At 38.1% G+C, this 18,848-nt stretch overlaps 1 protein-coding gene across 3 annotated transcripts in view; it reads right to left on the bottom strand.

The window, feature by feature from the left end:
• Nucleotides 1-18,848, bottom strand: part of TRIO (trio Rho guanine nucleotide exchange factor) — a 247,541-nt gene that overhangs the window by 17,808 nt on the left and 210,885 nt on the right. For all 3 annotated transcript variants that reach the window (XM_021528950.2, XM_021528952.2, XM_021528953.2), the window contains exons 35-46: nucleotides 16,792-17,084; nucleotides 15,021-15,191; nucleotides 9,968-10,063; nucleotides 7,599-7,747; nucleotides 6,867-6,933; nucleotides 5,363-5,466; nucleotides 4,684-4,753; nucleotides 3,155-3,244; nucleotides 2,458-2,550; nucleotides 1,833-1,883; nucleotides 1,535-1,612; nucleotides 448-639 (exon numbers count right to left, since the gene is read on the bottom strand). In XM_021528950.2, the coding sequence (XP_021384625.2) occupies nucleotides 448-639; nucleotides 1,535-1,612; nucleotides 1,833-1,883; nucleotides 2,458-2,550; nucleotides 3,155-3,244; nucleotides 4,684-4,753; nucleotides 5,363-5,466; nucleotides 6,867-6,933; nucleotides 7,599-7,747; nucleotides 9,968-10,063; nucleotides 15,021-15,191; nucleotides 16,792-17,084 (1,454 nt within the window). The remainder of the gene's footprint in view (nucleotides 1-447; nucleotides 640-1,534; nucleotides 1,613-1,832; nucleotides 1,884-2,457; nucleotides 2,551-3,154; nucleotides 3,245-4,683; nucleotides 4,754-5,362; nucleotides 5,467-6,866; nucleotides 6,934-7,598; nucleotides 7,748-9,967; nucleotides 10,064-15,020; nucleotides 15,192-16,791; nucleotides 17,085-18,848) is intronic.

Below are 18,848 nucleotides of genomic sequence, written 5' to 3'. Positions count from 1 at the left end.
CCTAAAGTGGGGAAACACTTCCTTTTGTTTGAGGAAGAACTGACATATCTAAAAAAGTCGCACTACTTACATGTTATCTACATATTTGGGTATTGGAAAGGATACAAGAAGTTATTATCTCTACTTGCAATGACTTTGCAATGTGGTGTATACACAGCACAGAGCTGAAAACTAAACTTTGTGAATACCTCTCCAGCACTTTGTGCCAGAACATCTGCTTTGATATGCTTTATGCAGGAGGCATCAGAGTACTGGGATCCGAAGATCTCCACTTAACATTAAAGTGAGAACAGATTGGGTAGGAATTAATTTCAGGAAATGACTGACATATCATTGTGCTCTATGGTTGCACACCTAGATGTCACTCCTGACTGCCCACAGAATGAGAAACTGTTACCTTAGCAGAGTTTGTGCAGGAGACACAAAAGACTCACACACAACAGTTACCTTGATACTGTTTTTAAACAAGAATCCGGGCATGGAGAAACCTTTCTTTTTATCTAGCAGCTCACTGAAAATGACAATCTGCTCAAACAGGAAGACCCGTCTCTCCTTGCAGCGTGGTAGAAGTCCTGCATCCTGGTCTGTAACCAAGAATGTGTCCTGGAGCAGGAGCTTACCCTGGGCTACAATTTTACCCTAAACACAGAGGCAAAAAAACCCACATTTAGTGAAGTTCTTTGTTTCTTTTCCCAATCAACCTTTTTGAGCACATGTTCATGACAAATAGATTTGTGTATTTCCCACTTTGCAACTGTCATTGACCACTATATATTCACTTCTCCTATACACAAGATATTCTTGTGTGCTTTCTCAAAAAAAACCCCAAACATCAAAAAGAAAAAAGAACTACACACAAAAAACCCCCAAACCAAACCAAACAAAAAAACCCCAGACCAAACCCCAAAAATCCACTCTACCCTTTTCAATTCATTCTGCATTTTGAGGCTTGGAACACTAAGGCTTTCATTTCTCTATTCTGAATAACTCCATCAGTTACTCATATAATCTTCCAGGATGCTGAGTGGGGGCAGATTTCAAGTTCATGTCTGCATCACAGAATATAAAGAGCTTGGCAAGTAGAACATGTGACTATGGCCTGGCTGATGCATCTTGCTTCAGTAGCTGATTTTCATCTCTTCTAGACTTAGCAAAACAGGGAGGGCTACAGTTGCCTCAAGCACAGGATTGACCTTAGTGACTCCTCCTTTGTCTACACTACTGAAGTCAGATCTGCTCACCTGCTGATAACTGATTATTTCACTATTTTGCAAGCCTTTATCCAACAAGGAACTGTAGTAAGACTGGCCCTTTCTTGACTTTGCAGAAGGGCTTTACCTAATGTGATTGACACAGCAGGTACACTACCTGGAAAAGGTCCTTGGCAGGGCAAAAACTTGATTTTTGATTTACTGCTTTTTGCACCAGCTATCCAGACAGTGAAGAAACACTGTACACATTGCTCCCCACAATATTAGTGATTAATTTCTAGAGAACCTGATAAAATCTCTAAGCAAAACTCCAGCCAACTTACATCAAATCCTTGCAGGCGGCCAACATTCATCATGTCATTACACCGTTTTGGTACTATACACATGACCTCTACAGCTTTCTGTTCAAGACAAATAAAAAGTCTTTCCATTATTTTCCAAATGAATTAGCAGCATAAAATTTTGTTTTATTTTATATGGCTGCTTTAGAACAGAAATGCAAGAAGTAAACACTTATAATCACTTTCTCAGGAAGATCAGAAAAGGAAAGTGACTCTGCCAAAACAAGAGAAGTTCTGAGCTAAAATAACTCATATCACTAAGAGAAAATGTCTCAAGTACCTCTAGTTCTGTTGTGTCAAGATTAGCTTTTTTAGAATACTTGAGGAAGTCCTGAAAAAGAAAAAAATTTGAGTAATATTTCTTTTCTCATTAATCATCAACAAGAAATCTTAGAAAATCTGAATTGATGTTATCAGAATATAACAGACTGCAGAATACACTGAACTTGATTTAACTCATACAAAAACATATGCTAAGGCAATGACCTCTGTGGTACACAGTGTTGCTCTTCAGCAAACACTTATGTGATACCAAAGTAGTTGCAGGTATAGCTGGAAAAGCTGTGATGAGTGCCAACAACTTGTATCATGTTTACATCTAAACACATTTGAGAGTTCCTTCTCCCATTCCTATGACATTGGTACAGATTTTAAACATTTCCATGCCTAAACATTTGGTCTTTAACTGTTAAAAGAAAAAATAAATTTCTGCCAAAGCCATCTACTGCAATTTTTATAACTATCGCAATGTGCTCAGAAAATAATCATATGTCATTGCTTACAAATCTGGGTTGCTAGGCAAAGGCATAGAAAAACATCAGCATTAATTAGAAACGAAAACCTATCTGTTAACACATCTATAACATATCTATTAACACAACTCATTCATCTCAACATCACTTTACCTTTAGTAACAGCTGGTATTTCATAATTCTCTGCACAGGTTTTATTAGCAAGTCTGTGAGCTGAAGTCTGTGGCCCAGGCGTTGCTTTAGATCCTTAGAGTTGTAAAACAAACATTTTTGTTTGTTCTGTTAGAAGAACTTTTGTTTTGTTGAGTTAGAAACACAGCATATGTATCAGTATATGGAGATAAATATATATTTATAAAACAAGGATATATCAGTATTAATTGCTATCACATCAGAAATTGGCAAAAGTCAGAAAATAATCTAATCTTCAGTTAGCAAAAGCTGGACTCCTTCCCCTAATCACTGTTGCTCCCAAGGTATTCCCTTCTGCAAGCATCTTTCATGTTTTTCTTGACAAGGCTTCCCAGCGAAATGTAATTTTTGAGTCATACGCTGTATATAGCTTATTTTCAACAGTGACCTCTGCTTATCCAGAACTGCCATTCCATTAAAATGCACTGGTCGCTTAAGCCTACTAAGGATAAGACTACTGATTAATTTATTATACCTAACCCTTAGTTTTCATCTCTAGGAGTCTATATCAGATTTGAGAAATCAAAACAGAAATGGCAAAAAATTGTAATTTAAAACATTAACAACAATATCTGCTGCATTTTTTTGGGGCTTTTTTCTGGGTTGATCAACAGATTTGATAATCCTTCACCTCCGATATCCTCTCTCATGAACTTACCTCAAAAAACGTATCAATGTATTCTGAGACAATGTGCTCAGACTTTGGTTTGTTTTGGCAGTAAACTATGTACATGTGCAACCTTCTCTCCTAGAGGAACAAAGACACAAAATGATACATCACTATCAAGAAAAACACATGCCAGATTAAAATGAAGTATTACTTTAAGAAGTACAGCAGTTCATATGTATTAACTTGAAAAGATCCCTTTAAGGAAAAAAAGCAGTTACATATGCAGAACTTACAGATCTGAAAACACATTTATTTGGTAACATCATTATGATTTTACAAAGGCAAAAAAAGTGAAAAAAATTCCCACAGCTGTAAATCGTCCTGAATTGACAGGAGTTCAGAGATGATAGCTCAGCAGGTTCCACAATAAAGTTAAGCATAATAATGGTTCTATTTTTCTTTTTACCAAGAGCCATGGAAGGTTCGACAAGATGACCCCACAGTGATCCCTTCCAACCTTAACCATTCAGTGATGCTGTAATGGAGCCTTTGAAAGATAGTATTTTTTATTCCATTTTAATAATGTGATTATTATTGGAATTTATTAGAATAATTACCTCCTCCTGTTCACATGTACAGAACAGTTAGGAGAAAACTTTCATGTCTTTTATTTAGTATTGGGCGTCCTACTGGAGTTTGGATGGGGATGTAGGTGATGAAGCCTAGAAATGAAGGCACTAGCATTTTTTAACTCTGATCCTTTATCTTGTGCATGTGCTTTTAACACCAAAGCAACAGAAAAAAGAGAGAGGAAATAACCTCTGCCTTTAAGATTTATTCTTGATTACTGACATTGCTGGGTAAGAAGTACTCCAAAATCTTTCCCATCACCGTGCTATGATTTGTTTGGGGTTAAAGGCTTTGCTTCTCAGAGGCTTACAGAATACTGACCAGTGAAGATAAATGGTAAGGAAGAAATGAAAAAATAAGATGGAGATTGGAAAGGACACAGATTAAGAACAGGAACTGAATCATTGTGTTCTAGCTGACAGGGTTTTGCTAGAGGATGCTGTAATAGCATCACAGCTTGCCTTTCCATCTGAAGTGGTAAAGGTGCCTTTCAAAGACAACTCAATTACAAATACCAGGAGAAAGTAAAACAGCAATCAGCAACAGGGACAGCTACTCCCTACAGGTTTCCCACTTTGCCGGCAACAAATGCTCAGAAGGGGAAAGGATATAGAACTAGAACACGTTCAAACCGGTAGAAGAATGAGCCTCTTTCCTATTTTTATTTCTTATATTCTATGCTATTGCATGGATACCTGGGATTAGAAGGCAGGCGTCATATGAAATTATGATTCCCTTGCACTGAAGTGTAACTGAATAGAGAAATGGGGCCTAGAGAAAGACTAAAACATTTACTTCTTCTATTTGTAAGCTCTTAAAAGCTATCTCTCCACCTCTTACAGGTGAAAAACACTGTACAGCACTTTCCTAATTGTGTTGTACTTAATAGTCAATCATGTTGGCCAGTAGCAGCAATAGAGTTTGCCAAAAAAGACATTTGCACTTACATGTTTAACAAACAGGGATCCCAGCTTTTCTGGATCTTCAAGGCACTTCTCCAACTCTCCTAAAAAGAAGCTGAACATAAACAGAATAAATACTTTTTTTCTGACACTACGCATTATAGCAACAGGTAATTGCAAAGCAGACTGGCCTTACTGCAAGGCAAGACACTTTTGTGTCCCCTATTAGCAGCATTGGATATTAAACTATGTCCAAACTGACAATGGTAACAGTATAATATTTCAATATAGATTTTTAAAAGGATGTGCCAAATCCATGCCAAGATTAAAAAAAACCCTGGCATTCACTAAAAAAAAATATTAAATTTCATATATATTGATGCTTGAGATGCTAATATTGTCTTGCTAACCACCCCTAACAAATTCTTAAGGCTGTATTGTTAGAGAGAAAGCAATGTACAAAGTTCTGTCAATATTAGAGATCCTCAGTTGAAGTACTTGCTATATATATATATATATATATATATATATATATATATATATATATATATATATATGCATCCTTCTTTAGAGCAAATCATCACACCAACATACAAACATTTGTAAGCTGAAGTTACATTTTCTACAACTCAAAGCACAAAACCAACTGCATTTACCTTGTATCTGAATATCTGAGGAAATAATTCCTAAAGTCAGTCTAATATTTTTTAGGTACAATACGTACTCTCTGTGCCAATCATAAATCTGGTGAATGTTTCCAAATACAATCTTGTCTTTGCCTTTCATATCATCAGGTACACCATCTTCCTTCATAAGTGCCATATAACCCTGCAACAGCCCAAGTGAAATTGCTGTGAACATTCTTAGTTAAAAAAAAAAGCAAGTTGTCTTTTAATCCCCCTTTTCCCAGAAGATGTCCAATGGCATCAAGCACTTGAGACACAAAGCGAAATCAGAAAACGGTTCTAAAACACAGCATAACATAAAGCACAGACACAAAGTATCACAAACAGAGGTGAGGCTGTCTACACAACAGTGCTAGCAAAATTAATTCATTCTAATTTAGCCTGTGTGAACAGGCTTGGAGCATGAAGGAAACTTCCACAGCCCTTCTCCTTACAGCCTGAAATGTCAGAACCTTTTATGCTGCAGCTTCTATGCTGCTTTGCTCTGTGTCTCATATTTCACTCACACTAACCCCACACCAAAGTGCACTGAGGAGGAAACTGCCCATGGGACTGCATTACATGGACTACTGCTTGCAGTATGAGCAAGCCAAACACATAAAAATTAAAAATCAATTCTGTTAGCAATCATTCTTGCTGCAATAAAGTTCCTCTTACATTTGCCCATAGTTTCATCTTAGTTTTGGTGTCTACACAGCTGTCTCACTGAGCAGATTTGGAGTGTTTTTAAATTTTGTAATATTCATGCAATTCTATTCCTTCTTTTCTACCCCCCAATAGTTCTATGCCTATATAGCCAGGCCTAGTTTTGGTATTCCAAGTGTATGTTTTGATGTCCAGCATTTTCACCAAAAATTATATTATTATTTACAAAAACATGTCTATTCACAAACTCCTAATGCACCCTTTAAATATTGTTAAAACACTATCACAATGCTGATCTTTCTTTCCCTCCCTGCCTCCAAGATAGAGCATAAGAATTAAAATTTATTAGGCTAAAATTCACTGTCATGCTCATTCTTTCTACTGTTCCAAATACATTTTGTTGGTAGCTGAAGACTGAGGGGAGATGTGTGATGTTACCTCATTTTACAGCAGGGGAAGCTAGGCAGTCTAAGAGAAGCCTAGTGGTAGAAGAGGAAGGAGGACTTTCAAATCTTGGATAACTGCTCTGTATGCTGAGGTACAATGTTTTTTTTTTTAAATTTAGATGTGCTAAATAAACAACTATTTACTAGGATAATAATAATAACAATAACAATAACAATAACAATAATAATAATAATAGTAATATATTAGGCCAGAAGTAGTGATTAAAAAAAAAATGGCAAAGAACTACACTCCTCAAAAGAACAACAAGGTGAACACAGTAACAGGAAAAAAGGAGTAAAATGTGATGCAGCATTTTACATATTAAAAGCTTACAGGAAGGAAAACTCTTCCTGCATATCATTTTGAAAAACAGTGAGGTTCAAGCAGCATAGCTAGTTAGTAAGACATTAAAAAAAAAAGACGAAATTAAGATAATTAAAAACATCATACCTCAACTACATAGCCCAGATCACGCACATAATCTCGCTCTGTCTCCACTAATTCCTGTAAAACATAGCTACAGTGGGAGGAAAAAGGTGGACAAATATAAAAAAATTAAACAGATTTTTCAAGAGGATTAATGGCATACACCTTTTTTGATATTTGCAGTCACATATGTTTGATAGAACTGAAATGGAAGAATTAATGTACATTGGTTCTTAGCAAGATACTGCTTTGACTTTGAAACTGGACAAGGCTTGCTTCTGTTTATCTAAAGTTAAATCTTTTCTTAAACATGACATTAAAATTAAAATTTAACTGTTGTTTAAAATAAAATGCTATTATGTCTCTGGTCTGGAGACTCTTAGCTGTATGGATGGCTATTTCCACACACAAGTTTAAAAAATTTGAAACAAGGCATGTTTTTATCCTACCATGGTAACAGTTTACTACTACATAGAGAAATTAAGCATGGACTGGAATAGGAGGGGAATGACAATTTTTTTCAAGCCTAATAAACCTTTGGACATTTAAAGATCAGCATCTTCCCAAATAAATGAGAGTGACATGCAGCAGAAGTCAAACACAGTTATGACTAGAATTAAAAATCATAGATTGAATGTCACAGAGAAATGTGACCATGTTTGACATCTAATACAAGTCCTCCCATTTTCAGACTAATAGCTTCTGCTGCCATTGTAAAAAAAAAAAAAAAGGATAATTGTAAAAAATTGGTCTTACTGTCGTCTTTTTAAGGAGCTGGATTTCCTTTCCTCCATCTCATCTATGGGTGATGAGGAGGATAGAAGGGAGTTATCTGAAGGGTTGAAGGATGGACTGCTGCTGTCACCTTGATCTACCAACAAGGAACTTGGACGGTCCTCCAGAGCCTGAGAAGGTATTCAAGACAGTCAGCAACAATGATTTAGTTCTCCTTTATTCATAAAACACATTACAAACTGCTGTATATAGCAATCTATGGGAGATCAACAATGTATGTTGGCAAAGCAAGTCACAAGCCTCCAGGAAACCAGGCAACAACATGTCTTTCCATGACAACTGAGCCTTTGAAGCACATTTGAGATGACAGCATTCCCTTCACAGGAAAAAAAAGGAGCTGAACTGCTTTGAGCAGTGGTGGCTGGAAGTCGGACCCTCCTGCTCAGGAAGCAAGTACTTCTGTGGTGGGAGGGGCACAAATGTGTCCTCACAGCCAGGGATTAAATTATATTTGTCATATTTGACTTCTGGCCTATACAAGTTAGTTTCAACAATAAATTGGACATCTTTAAAAGAGATTTTTATGATGTTACATTTTTAACTCAAGAGAAGTGGCATTCTCTGTCAGACATTTTGGTTATCTTAATAAAAAGCCAAAATAGCATCTCAGTGAAGAAAATAATGACTTCTACACAGCCAGTGTTGTTTTTGTGCTTGTTCAGATCCTAGGAAAAAAGTCCCTGTATCCTCTTCCAGATACACTCTCTCCCCTGCATGGACTCCACAGGCTTCTGTTTGTATATATCTTTGTATAAGAAGATAAAGCAACAGGACAAACTAATACGAACATCTTTAATTAAGTATTCATTGTATTTCTTTAATTCAAGCCATAATCTTGGATCAAGCTACAGCTGTGTATCACATTTTCCTTGCATGTGATACAGCCTTATAGCAAGACACATTTACTTCACCAGGGTGGGGTTTAGCTATAATCTATTTTCTTTCCTCACAAAAAGTAAAAACCAATAATGATATGACCAGCCCTAAACCCACGGGAAGATGAACCTTGGCTAAAATTGTGAAATGAGAACAACTCCCACAAGGACTTTATGCATAGATCATTAACTTATATCCACTGCTAGGCAGCCTGAAAGACACGTGGACTACCAAACTTTCCATTTGCAAAAGACTGTTGAATTTTCCCACAGATTACTTTGTATTCACCCTGCTGGTGTAAAAGAAGTAAAAAACAAAGTTAATATCCAAGAGAGTACAATAATTATTTTATGCAATAATGGCATTTTCTCTGAATGAGAAAACAGAAAATAAAATTTCTAGTTCTGAAAGTTAAAGCTGCTTCAATTTAGAATAACCTGTAAAATATCAACCTCTGATAACATGGGGCTGCCATGCTGCAATTCTTTGCAGTTTGCAAAAAGGCACTTCCTATTGAGCCCAAGAGGGGGCTATCTATAAAAGCTGTATTTAAAGATTTGGAGGAAATCCAGAATTGCTGAAGGACCTCTTGAGACTATATAGTCCAATCTCAAAAAGGGTCAGCCAAAGAAGTTTTTCCCAGACTAGGTCAAGCTGGATTTTGATTACAAAGGCCTTCCTGGAATTATGCATATAATGAGAATCTTCAGAAACATGAACACTTTAAAACATGCCAATGACAATCTTCAGAAACATGGAAAATTTAAAACATAGAAAACTAAAAAAAAGCTGACACAAATTCCTCCTACTTAATTTGTTAGCAAGGATTGAGGCACTAACATGCAAAATGATCCCTTTACTCTCTTAGTTATTTCTTCATTATCATGCTGTTCAAAGAGCAACTAGGTAACATAAATATTTCTGTTATTAGGGTTACCTGCTTTACTGCTAACCTCATAAGATTTGCAATAAATTTAGTTTCAGGGATTCTTCTCATAAAGGTCTATTAGTCTAAGACCCTAGGTCTTTGCATTCATTTTACTAATAGGATATTTTCTTTTGACTAACAGGACATACTTAGTAGATTTTCCACCATCTCATCTCATCATCTCATCTCATCTCATCTCATCTCATCTCATCTCATCTCATCTCATCTCATCATCTCATCTCATCTCATCTCATCTCATCTCATCTCAACATCTCATCATCTCATCTCACTCTTCCTCTTAGTTATTGCTTTTTTCTCCTCTACATTGCCATTTACCTAAAAAAAAAATGCTCTTTTACAAGAGGATCTGTACAAAATGACCCCATACATCAATGCACAAAGTGATTTCTGTAACAGACAGTAAATTTTACAAGTCAACATAAAATGTGCAGGTTTTCTTTGAATAGCAAGCTTGGACTTGAAGACACAAGTTCTTTAGACATGTGCACTTGCTGGTCAGTCTCACCATTTTACTTTTGACGAGCTCTTCAATTGCACTGACAAGTTCTGCAGCACTGGGCGTCTCAGAGCTTGTCGGCCGCACCAACAATCGAGAAGATGTCTGTGCAAGGACACAAAGGGAGGAGAATCCCAGCGTTAGTCTGGTATTTGCTAAAGGATCAAGAGACTTCCTTCACTTCTCTGTCAGACAAAGGTACCTGACAGGTACTGTCAGTGTCATATTACACTAAGATCATCCCTTCCAACCTGAGCAGCTGGAGTTGGAAGTTTCAAGTAAACCCCATAGAAGTTAAATGCTGGGATATAAATTCCTGTTCCTACATGCAATAGAAGTTGAGGAAATATAATTGCTGATAATTCTTGGCAAATATCTATGAAAATTGCCTGAGCTGACCCAATGGACAACCTATTTGTTAACCTATTTTATTGCTGCTTAAACAAAGCAACAATGGAAGAACACTAAGAGAAATCAAGAAGACTTGAAATAAAGGAGGAAGCATTATTATGTTAAGAAAATATACACCAATAACTCAGGGGCATTTACTTTTCTAAAAGAACTGGAGTATATTGCCCAGATTCAGATGGGAAATTGAGCTCACCATTCCTTGTGCCATCCATTTTTCCCAATGGTATGTGTAGAGCACAGAAGATCTCTGGCCTCATAAGCTACAAAATGCCAGTTTATAGATACAACTGAAGGTAAAAGGTGTTCACAGTAAAGGATTCTAGGAGAAGGCCATTAAATTCAGCCTCAGTAATCTGCAAACAGAGTTGTTTGCATATTACATTTATCATTTAGTAACTGGAAAGTGGAAACAGGGTGTAATATGAACTGTACTTCATATTATGAACAGTGAGCATCATGAAGCACAGGGCAAGCTGTCCTGCAAACATTTCCAACAAACCAGACAAAGAAACAGCACAAATAATGACTCAATACAAGAGATTCTGCTCAAATCAAGCATGGGAAGCATAAGTAAACACAAAAAAAAAAAAAAAAAAAACCAAAAAACAAACAAAAAAAACCCACCAGATTTTATGTAGTTTGCCTTGTATTTGCCTTACTTAGAAAGGAAAATAAGGAAAATGGGCTGGGTAAGCAAAGGAAATACAGATAACTTTAAACAGAAAGATACAGGAACTGAGCCAAAGCAGAGACAGAACACAAGTCAACATAATGCTGCATCAGAATTTACAAAAAGAGAAAACAAAAAGCAAAAATAATTAGTTTCATATTAACACAACTGATCTTGAAACTTTCTTTTAATACTGCTTATCCAAAAATAAGATGCAAACAACTTTTAAACTGCCACCAAATGTAAATCCATGACGTGCACAATGATTTTGCTGAATGAAAGAATGCATATAATGTGCAGATAAGCTCTTAGGGGAGAAAATGGTTGTGTTATTTAGTGCTATTAAGACAAATCAGCATAGCCTAACACATGATGTTTGCATAGACACCAAAAAATGAGCAATCCTACAAGCTGGCCTGTCTTTTAGGCAATTTACATGCTCTTGACATCTGACTGTTGACCAGGTTTTCCACAGCTGTGCCTGCATGTGGGTTTCCACTTTGGATGCAGAGCTCAGCTTACTCTTAAAAAACACTGTCAGTGTTGAAATCAGGTTCTGGTTATGGCCTCTTTTATTGCTCTGTTGGGGTATGTGGGATGTGAGGTAAAACTTCAGAACTGTGATTTCCACTGCCTGGTTATATCCCATATGATCTGAAAAAGAAGGAGATGCATAGATAAAATTCCTTGCTGACTTTCCTGTTGATGTATTCTGGGAACAGAACACATCCCTTGCCTGAAAAAGAAAAGATGGAAAGAGCATCTGGGCTCATGCAGGTATGAGATGCTGCTAGGGACCCAGAGCAGGCTGGCAAGGGAAGGAGAAACCCAGCAAACTCCAAAGGGAGTTTCCAGCACTGAGCAGGAGCTCTGGAGAGGATTCTTGCAGGGCGGCAGAGAGGAATGCTAAATCTCTAAGGTCACAGAAAGGAGGAGACATTCCTTGTGATCAGGAGTAGCTGAGCAACCCAAGAAACCACCCAGCAAGGAAGGAATGTGAAGAAGGACTCCACCCAGAAAACAGACAACTGGGAACTTGTTTGCAAGCCTTTTATTAATCAGTACTCTATCAAGAGAGCCAACTACCTTCTCCTGGGTAAAACTTTGCTCTGGCTTCTCACTTCTGTGTTCCAATAAAGCATTTACTTTAGGTGCTAGAACTTGGTGTGTGAACTTCAGGGAGGCACACACAACCTCCCAGGATGCCCCATGAGAGGACCTTTTGCCTCCCACCATGAAGGATAAATATTGCATAATAACAACACATTGCAGAAGAATCACTATTTACATGCTTTGAAAAATTATGGTATAATATTAACTTTACCAAGTTTTAACTTCTCTGAAATCTTCTCCAAATGTAGTTTCAGCTACTTTGAAAACTGTCCCAACATGCATTTACTGATGTGGATGCATGTTAACCTTTTAAGAAGTTTTGCTGGTTTTGGCTAGGGTAGACTTAATTTTCTTCACAGTGGCTGTTATGGGGCAGCATTTTGGATTTGTGCTAAAAAAAGTGTTGATAATGTGGGCATTAGCAAGGTTATTGTTATTGCTGAGCAGGGCTCACACAGAGCCAAGGCCTTTTCTGCTTTTTTTGCACTGCCCTGCTGGCAAGGAAGCTGGGGCTGCTTCTGAGGAGACACCAAGGGGGTCTCACCAGAACAGGTGACCCAAACAGAGCAAAGGGATATTCCAGACTATGTGACATCATGATCAGTATATAAAGTGGGGGGGGAGAAGGAGGAAGGGGGGGACATTTGGAGTAATGGCATTTGTCTTCCCAAGTCACCATTACACACTGGGGCCTGCTCTCCTGGAGATAGCTGAACACCTGTCTGACCATGCAAAGCAGTGAATTAATTCCTTGTTTAGCTTTGCTTGTGTGCATGGCTTTTGTTTAATCTCAATCCACATGTTTTCTGTCTTTTACATGACTCATTCTCTCCCTGATCCCACTGGCAGGGGACTAAGCAAGCAGCTGGGTGGTACTTGGTAGCTGGTTGGGTTTAAATCACAACGTGAAAATAAAATTTCCTGGAGATGGAAAGCTACTTAAAGAGTCTTTCTCTACTGTGCTACAGGTCTGACTTTGCACCAGAAATATAGAAGAGACTAACTCACAAGGATATCCCTTCATGTAAGTGTTCTTGCTATGTAAAAAGTCTATAATGAAATTAATTTTTCTGTGTAGAACTTTTTAAAATATTTGTATATCAGTTGTTTTCTGTCACTGAAGGAACACACAAATATGGCAGCTCATCAGCAAGAGCTTAAACATATTTTCACCAACATTATTTTCATCTTATTTCTACATCTAAAATTGAGACTGGTCTAGCAAGAAAACATTCTCTCAGCTCTGAAGGCTGGCTTATTTTTGCTTGTTTTGTTTCAGGAATATTTCCCAATATATTAATTCTTCAACTTGTATGTTACACTTTGTCAATTCAGAAGACATGATGTAGGAATTGAATACAAACAGAGTATAAGAACCAGCCATTTGACCCTACAAACGACAGCTTTAGGAATGAGTGAGATTCCCACTGAAAGGCAGTGTTTTTAAAAGAAAAAAAAAAGAAAAAGAAAAATAAATAACATCCATTAAAGTTATGAATAACATCTGCACCATGGAGAACAGACAGCAAGCAATCACAAAATTCACTAAGAATATTCAGTGCTGTACATTACAAGGGTTAAAAATTTTAAGGAGCAAAATGGCAAGAAAACAATGTGCGTATTTGCTGCACAAGTCCAGATTATTTCCATTTTAAACGCCTCTATTTCAAGACTTGATACTTGTCCCTTAAATGTCTGATCCAGGTTCAAAATTTAAATAAACTCTCTCAATGTATGATCAACATAACATTAAAGTAAAACAGATCATATGCAAGTAAGATTTTCTTCATGCAGTTACTACCTACATCCAAAGTTTTATTACTGGTGTGAAATTTTTACCATCAATTTTAATGCGCCTTTGTTTGTGAAAAACAGATGGATTATGTGCTGGTTTTGGTTGGGATGGGGTTAAATTTCTTCACAGTAGCTGGTATGGGGCCATGTTTTGGATTTGTGCTGGAAGCAGTGTTGATATCTCAGGGTTGTTTTTGCTATTGCCGAGCAGAGCTCACACAGCACAGAGGCCTTTTTTGTTTCTCACCCCACCCCACCAGCAACAAGAATGGGAAGGCATAAAGAGGTGGAAAGGCACACAGTCAGGACCGCTGACCCTAACTGACCACAGGGATGTTCCAGACCATATGCCATCATCCTCAACATATAAAGCTGGGGGAAGAAAAAGGAAGGGGGGGACATTTAGAACAATGGCATTTATCTTCCCAAGTCACCACTACACGTGATGAAGCCCTGCTCTCCTGGGGACAGCTGAACACCTGCCTGTCTATGGGAACTGGTGAATTAACTCCTTGTTCTGCCTTGCTTTATCTATTAAACTACCTTTATTTCAACCCAAGAGTTTTTTCACTCTTTCCCTTCAGTTCCCAGGGACAGTGGAAAAGTGACTGTGTGGGGCTTAGCTGCTGGCTGGGGTTAAACCAAGACAATTATTACCCTTATTTGGTAATTCATTTCTATTAGGCATCCCTCCCTGCCCTCACCTGACCCCCTCTCCAAAAAACCCAACAAAAACCAAGAAAAACAAAAGGTATGATTATAAAACAATTAGACTCTAATCACTAAATATGGCCAAAGTGATGGAAATCATCCTGTAAGCACATAAAGCAGCTCATTTCCACATTTAAAGTCCTAGCAGAAAAATTTCTACACTTGTGCTTTTAAAATAGAGAAGGAATTAATTAATGCTCTCATCACAGAACACCCTTTTAAAGTTGTCTAGAGGGAAAAAGTGATTACTTCTGTCTACCATGAAGCTGTATTATGTACATTTTCGAGACCTTTGGAAGCAGAAGAAAAATTTGTGCAGGGGTTGTCTCATGATGTGAAGCCTCCCCCATGTCCTGCTCCTACCTTGTCATCCTGTGAATCGGGCTGGAGAAGACTGTGTTGCTGGATTGCCATAGGCGGAGGAAGCGGCACAGCATCTGCTCCCTCTTCGCCTTCCTCCTCTCCGCAGCTCTGCATGCCTGAAGAGGATGACTTGGAGAGAGTGCCACTGCTCAGCCCCTCATTCCGACCTCTCTGTAAATAACATCAAGATGTTCAATCTCTGTTGTCTCACCAACATGAATCTTGTTATCACGTGCTTGTTTTAAGTCTATTCTGTAGTTTCAGCCCTCTCCCAACAAGTGAAGATGCTCCTTAACAGAGGGTGAAAATGCAGATGACAAAGACAGTTTTCAATGTCTGGTAAAAACGAAAGAATTCAAATACTAAGACATTCAGCTGAAATTTACTACAGCAAAGTGTTATGAAAGCCATGCTTGCTTTCCAAGTTCAGTTCTGCAAAGAGAAATCTCTATCTCTCTGAAATATGTATCTTGCTCTGTATCACAGCAAAACTTCTAGAGGACATAAAAAAACCCTTTTATAACATGAAGTATTTTGTCAATTATCTTTTTTGTCCCCTCCAAGGAACTCTGATTTCATGTACCCAAAGTTTAATGTACTGATCTCACAGGATAATTTATCTACCTTTACAGGAAGACAACACAGATGGCTATTTTTTTCCTAACTTTAAGGCACTGGCCTTTAAATTTTTCCCTTCACTCACAGAACTGCAGAGTAACAGATACTGCCAAAACGATGTTACAACTGCAGCACAGAGGGCCTCTTTCTACAGCCTGACATTCAAGGTCAGAGGCCAGTATTCATTCCTAATCAACATCTCTCAATTCATCATGCTGCCTAGTCTTCAGTCTTTCCTTTTCCCTACACTTAACTGTAGAACTTCACTAGTGTTCCAAGTGTGAAGAAAAATATGTTGGGAGGAAGAAAGAAAAAAAAGCAGCAATAAATAAAAAATTGGGCAACCGAGACCACTTTTCTGTATGGCTAAGTACCAAAACCAACAGTTAGAGTCAATCTAATAAAAGGGAATAACACACACCCAGCTGTGCCCTTGGAAGGAGTAACATCACATTCATTTAAGCCTGAACCATAGGTTTGTAACAGAGAATTTGGTTCTTGTCTGCACCTAACTGGAGGCCAGCTTTGTTCATACAAGGGTCCCAGACTTTGAAGGAGAGGCATATGTTTGTGGGAAGAAGGGAAGCCCGCAGTAGACATCCTTGGTGGTAAAACTTGGAACAGTTCACAATTTCCTTCTCTCCAATGGAAACTGCCATGCATATTATTTGACTAGTGGTAACTGGCCTGCATTGAAGAGTGAATAATTTTTCTGTGCTCTGACTCTTACGCAAGGTGCAATTAGAGCTTTAAGCAGTTAAGCAGCTCTCCCTACACTTTCCCTGAATCATCAACAAAAAAAGCAAAGGAAATACAAAATGACCTGATTATTCCCAGACCTTGAAGCACCTTTATACACAAAGCCACTTTCCTAATTAGCATAAGAGAGTAAAGCCAAAGGACAACTTTTTATTCTCCCATTTCTTTTTAAATTACAGGTGCTTCACAGAGCTTCACACACACTCTCAGAGGGCATAAACTGTCCCTGGCACGGGACTGACGCAGAATACAGGGATCAAGGATGAGCACAGGGCACCTAACACTTTGCTACCGACTGCTGGACAGTCAGATGAGAAGACAACCTTCACCTGACAACGTTTAGTACTTTGAAAGACATACACACAAGTCTTGGGGAGCTGCCTTGAGCACTTACCTCTTCAACAGTTTCATCTTGTGGGGTCGCTGCACTGTCGTCTGAGTCTTTCTGAGAGCCTGCGTCAGCACTCTTACGCACCTCTCTGCTTTTCTTATGCTTGTGGGCCAGTTTTTTGACGTGCCCATCTGCTTTCCCACTGCTCAGGCGCCTCACAGGACTGGTGAGCCATTTCCTCAAGGTGTTGCCAGGGCGCTTGGGGCCTGGGGAGCTTTGAGCACCAATCATGTGGGGCTGAAGTGATGTTACGGAAGCAGGAGGACTGGCATCATTGCTGGAGACTGAAAGGGAGTCTGGAAAAAAGAACAAAGAGAGCACTTTAAAGCTGAAACCACTGAGAAACAAGACAAATGTATGTATCTAATAATGGACATGGACCTGAATTTAGGGACAAATCAATGAGATTTTTTTGAGGTAACCTGGCCTTTAATGACACCGCAGCTATGAGTGTTCATGATGCACATAGCCATTCACGCATAAGCATCATTGATATGTTCAGAACAGTCAAGCTTCATTAAGCTGTTCCCACCTCAATTATAATTTCTACTTCCCAATGCTGATACTTATTTGATAGTGAATTATACTTTCCATATATCATGTAACTTTATGGAAGGATATGCTTGTTTTATCTTTTAATGTTTATTGCTTTGAGCAAAGATGAAGGGTAACAATAATTGCCTCAATGAGATAAGCAAATAATTTTTCAAACACCAAATTTAATTACAAATGCTCCAATTACTTCCATTATTTATATATTTCTCCTACCCTTGAGATAAGAGGCAAGAAGAAACCAGAAGACAGTTAAATGTTTGTCTTTTGCTTCAATTTTCTCTGAGTTTGGCTTTATTTTGTTTGTTTCTAAAAAAGCACAAAGCAATGTTTAAAAGCCCACTTGTTGAAATCTCAGGATCAGCAGCAGTTCTCAGCATGACAAGCTTGAAGTTCCGCCATGAAACAAAGGATACACTTTTCTCAAGCCATGGTTAAATGTGCATGAGGTCAAAAACACTTTCTCACCAAGGTTCCTGTCACTTGTCCAGGACTGTATGCTTACGATGAACACCCACTGGTTAGCTATTGTGAGACTAGATTTCTTTTCTTCCCCATGCAGTACAATGTTGTTTCCGCTAGCAATTCTCTTTTCATAAAAATACACATTTTCGGGGAAGTGAAGTGGGGGCCTGGAAACATTCTTGTAATACCACTCTTATAAATATTGTCTACTACTCGTGTATTAGCAAGACTACCCTAAGTTGTTAAATATGGGGTTTTTTTCCCCCTGTGTATGTGCTTTTGCAGACAGATAGTTTACATAAGGATGACATAAATAATGTTTTGTTGACTGTTTCTACTGCTGGGAGTTTAATGCAGTGCTTGTGCTCCTTCTTGAAGCTTGACACAGATGTTCAGGTCAACTCTTCTGGCAGCTTTTCCCTAAGAGGTGTATTGCCAGTCTGACCAGCGATAGTTTGAATTTTGTGGAATAATATTGCTAATTGATGTAGCAATACACTTAATCATAAACATCCAAATGCTTGGATCCACACAAAAATATGTGAGGTTGTTCTGTTTCCAAGGAGCACTAAATGTAAATTATGGTTTTGAATGGAGAGACATAAAATGTGGATATAAAAAGATAGGACGTTTTATTTTTCCTTCATGTTCAACCTGGTTCACAAAGGTCACCCTTTCCTTGGAATCCAAAATGTGATCTTTCATGCTGTTTATGAAAATGTTTCTCTGTTCCAACAAAACCCATGGCATGTCACCATTAAGATACATAAGCTCTACCACCAAGAACATTTGTAGCTTATACTGTATGAACACACACATAAGTGCTGTTAACCACCACTTTCACCATGTTTCCACAAAGCTGATGATAAACAAACTTTATAGAACATACTTTCAGTCTGTCAAGCTAGCTGCTAATTCCTTAAACCCAGGCACACCTGCAGAATTATCTTCTAGCAACAGCTGTAGCTGTTGTGTAGATAAGGAGAGTTCACATGGTGCCAATAACCTGGCCTCAATGGCTATCAGCAAAAAAGCAGATGGAA

Source organism: Lonchura striata, chromosome 1 (assembly GCF_046129695.1).
Source record: "Lonchura striata isolate bLonStr1 chromosome 1, bLonStr1.mat, whole genome shotgun sequence".
Classification (NCBI taxonomy): Eukaryota; Metazoa; Chordata; class Aves; order Passeriformes; family Estrildidae; genus Lonchura; species Lonchura striata.
This window is presented reverse-complemented; position numbering and strand designations above follow the sequence as displayed.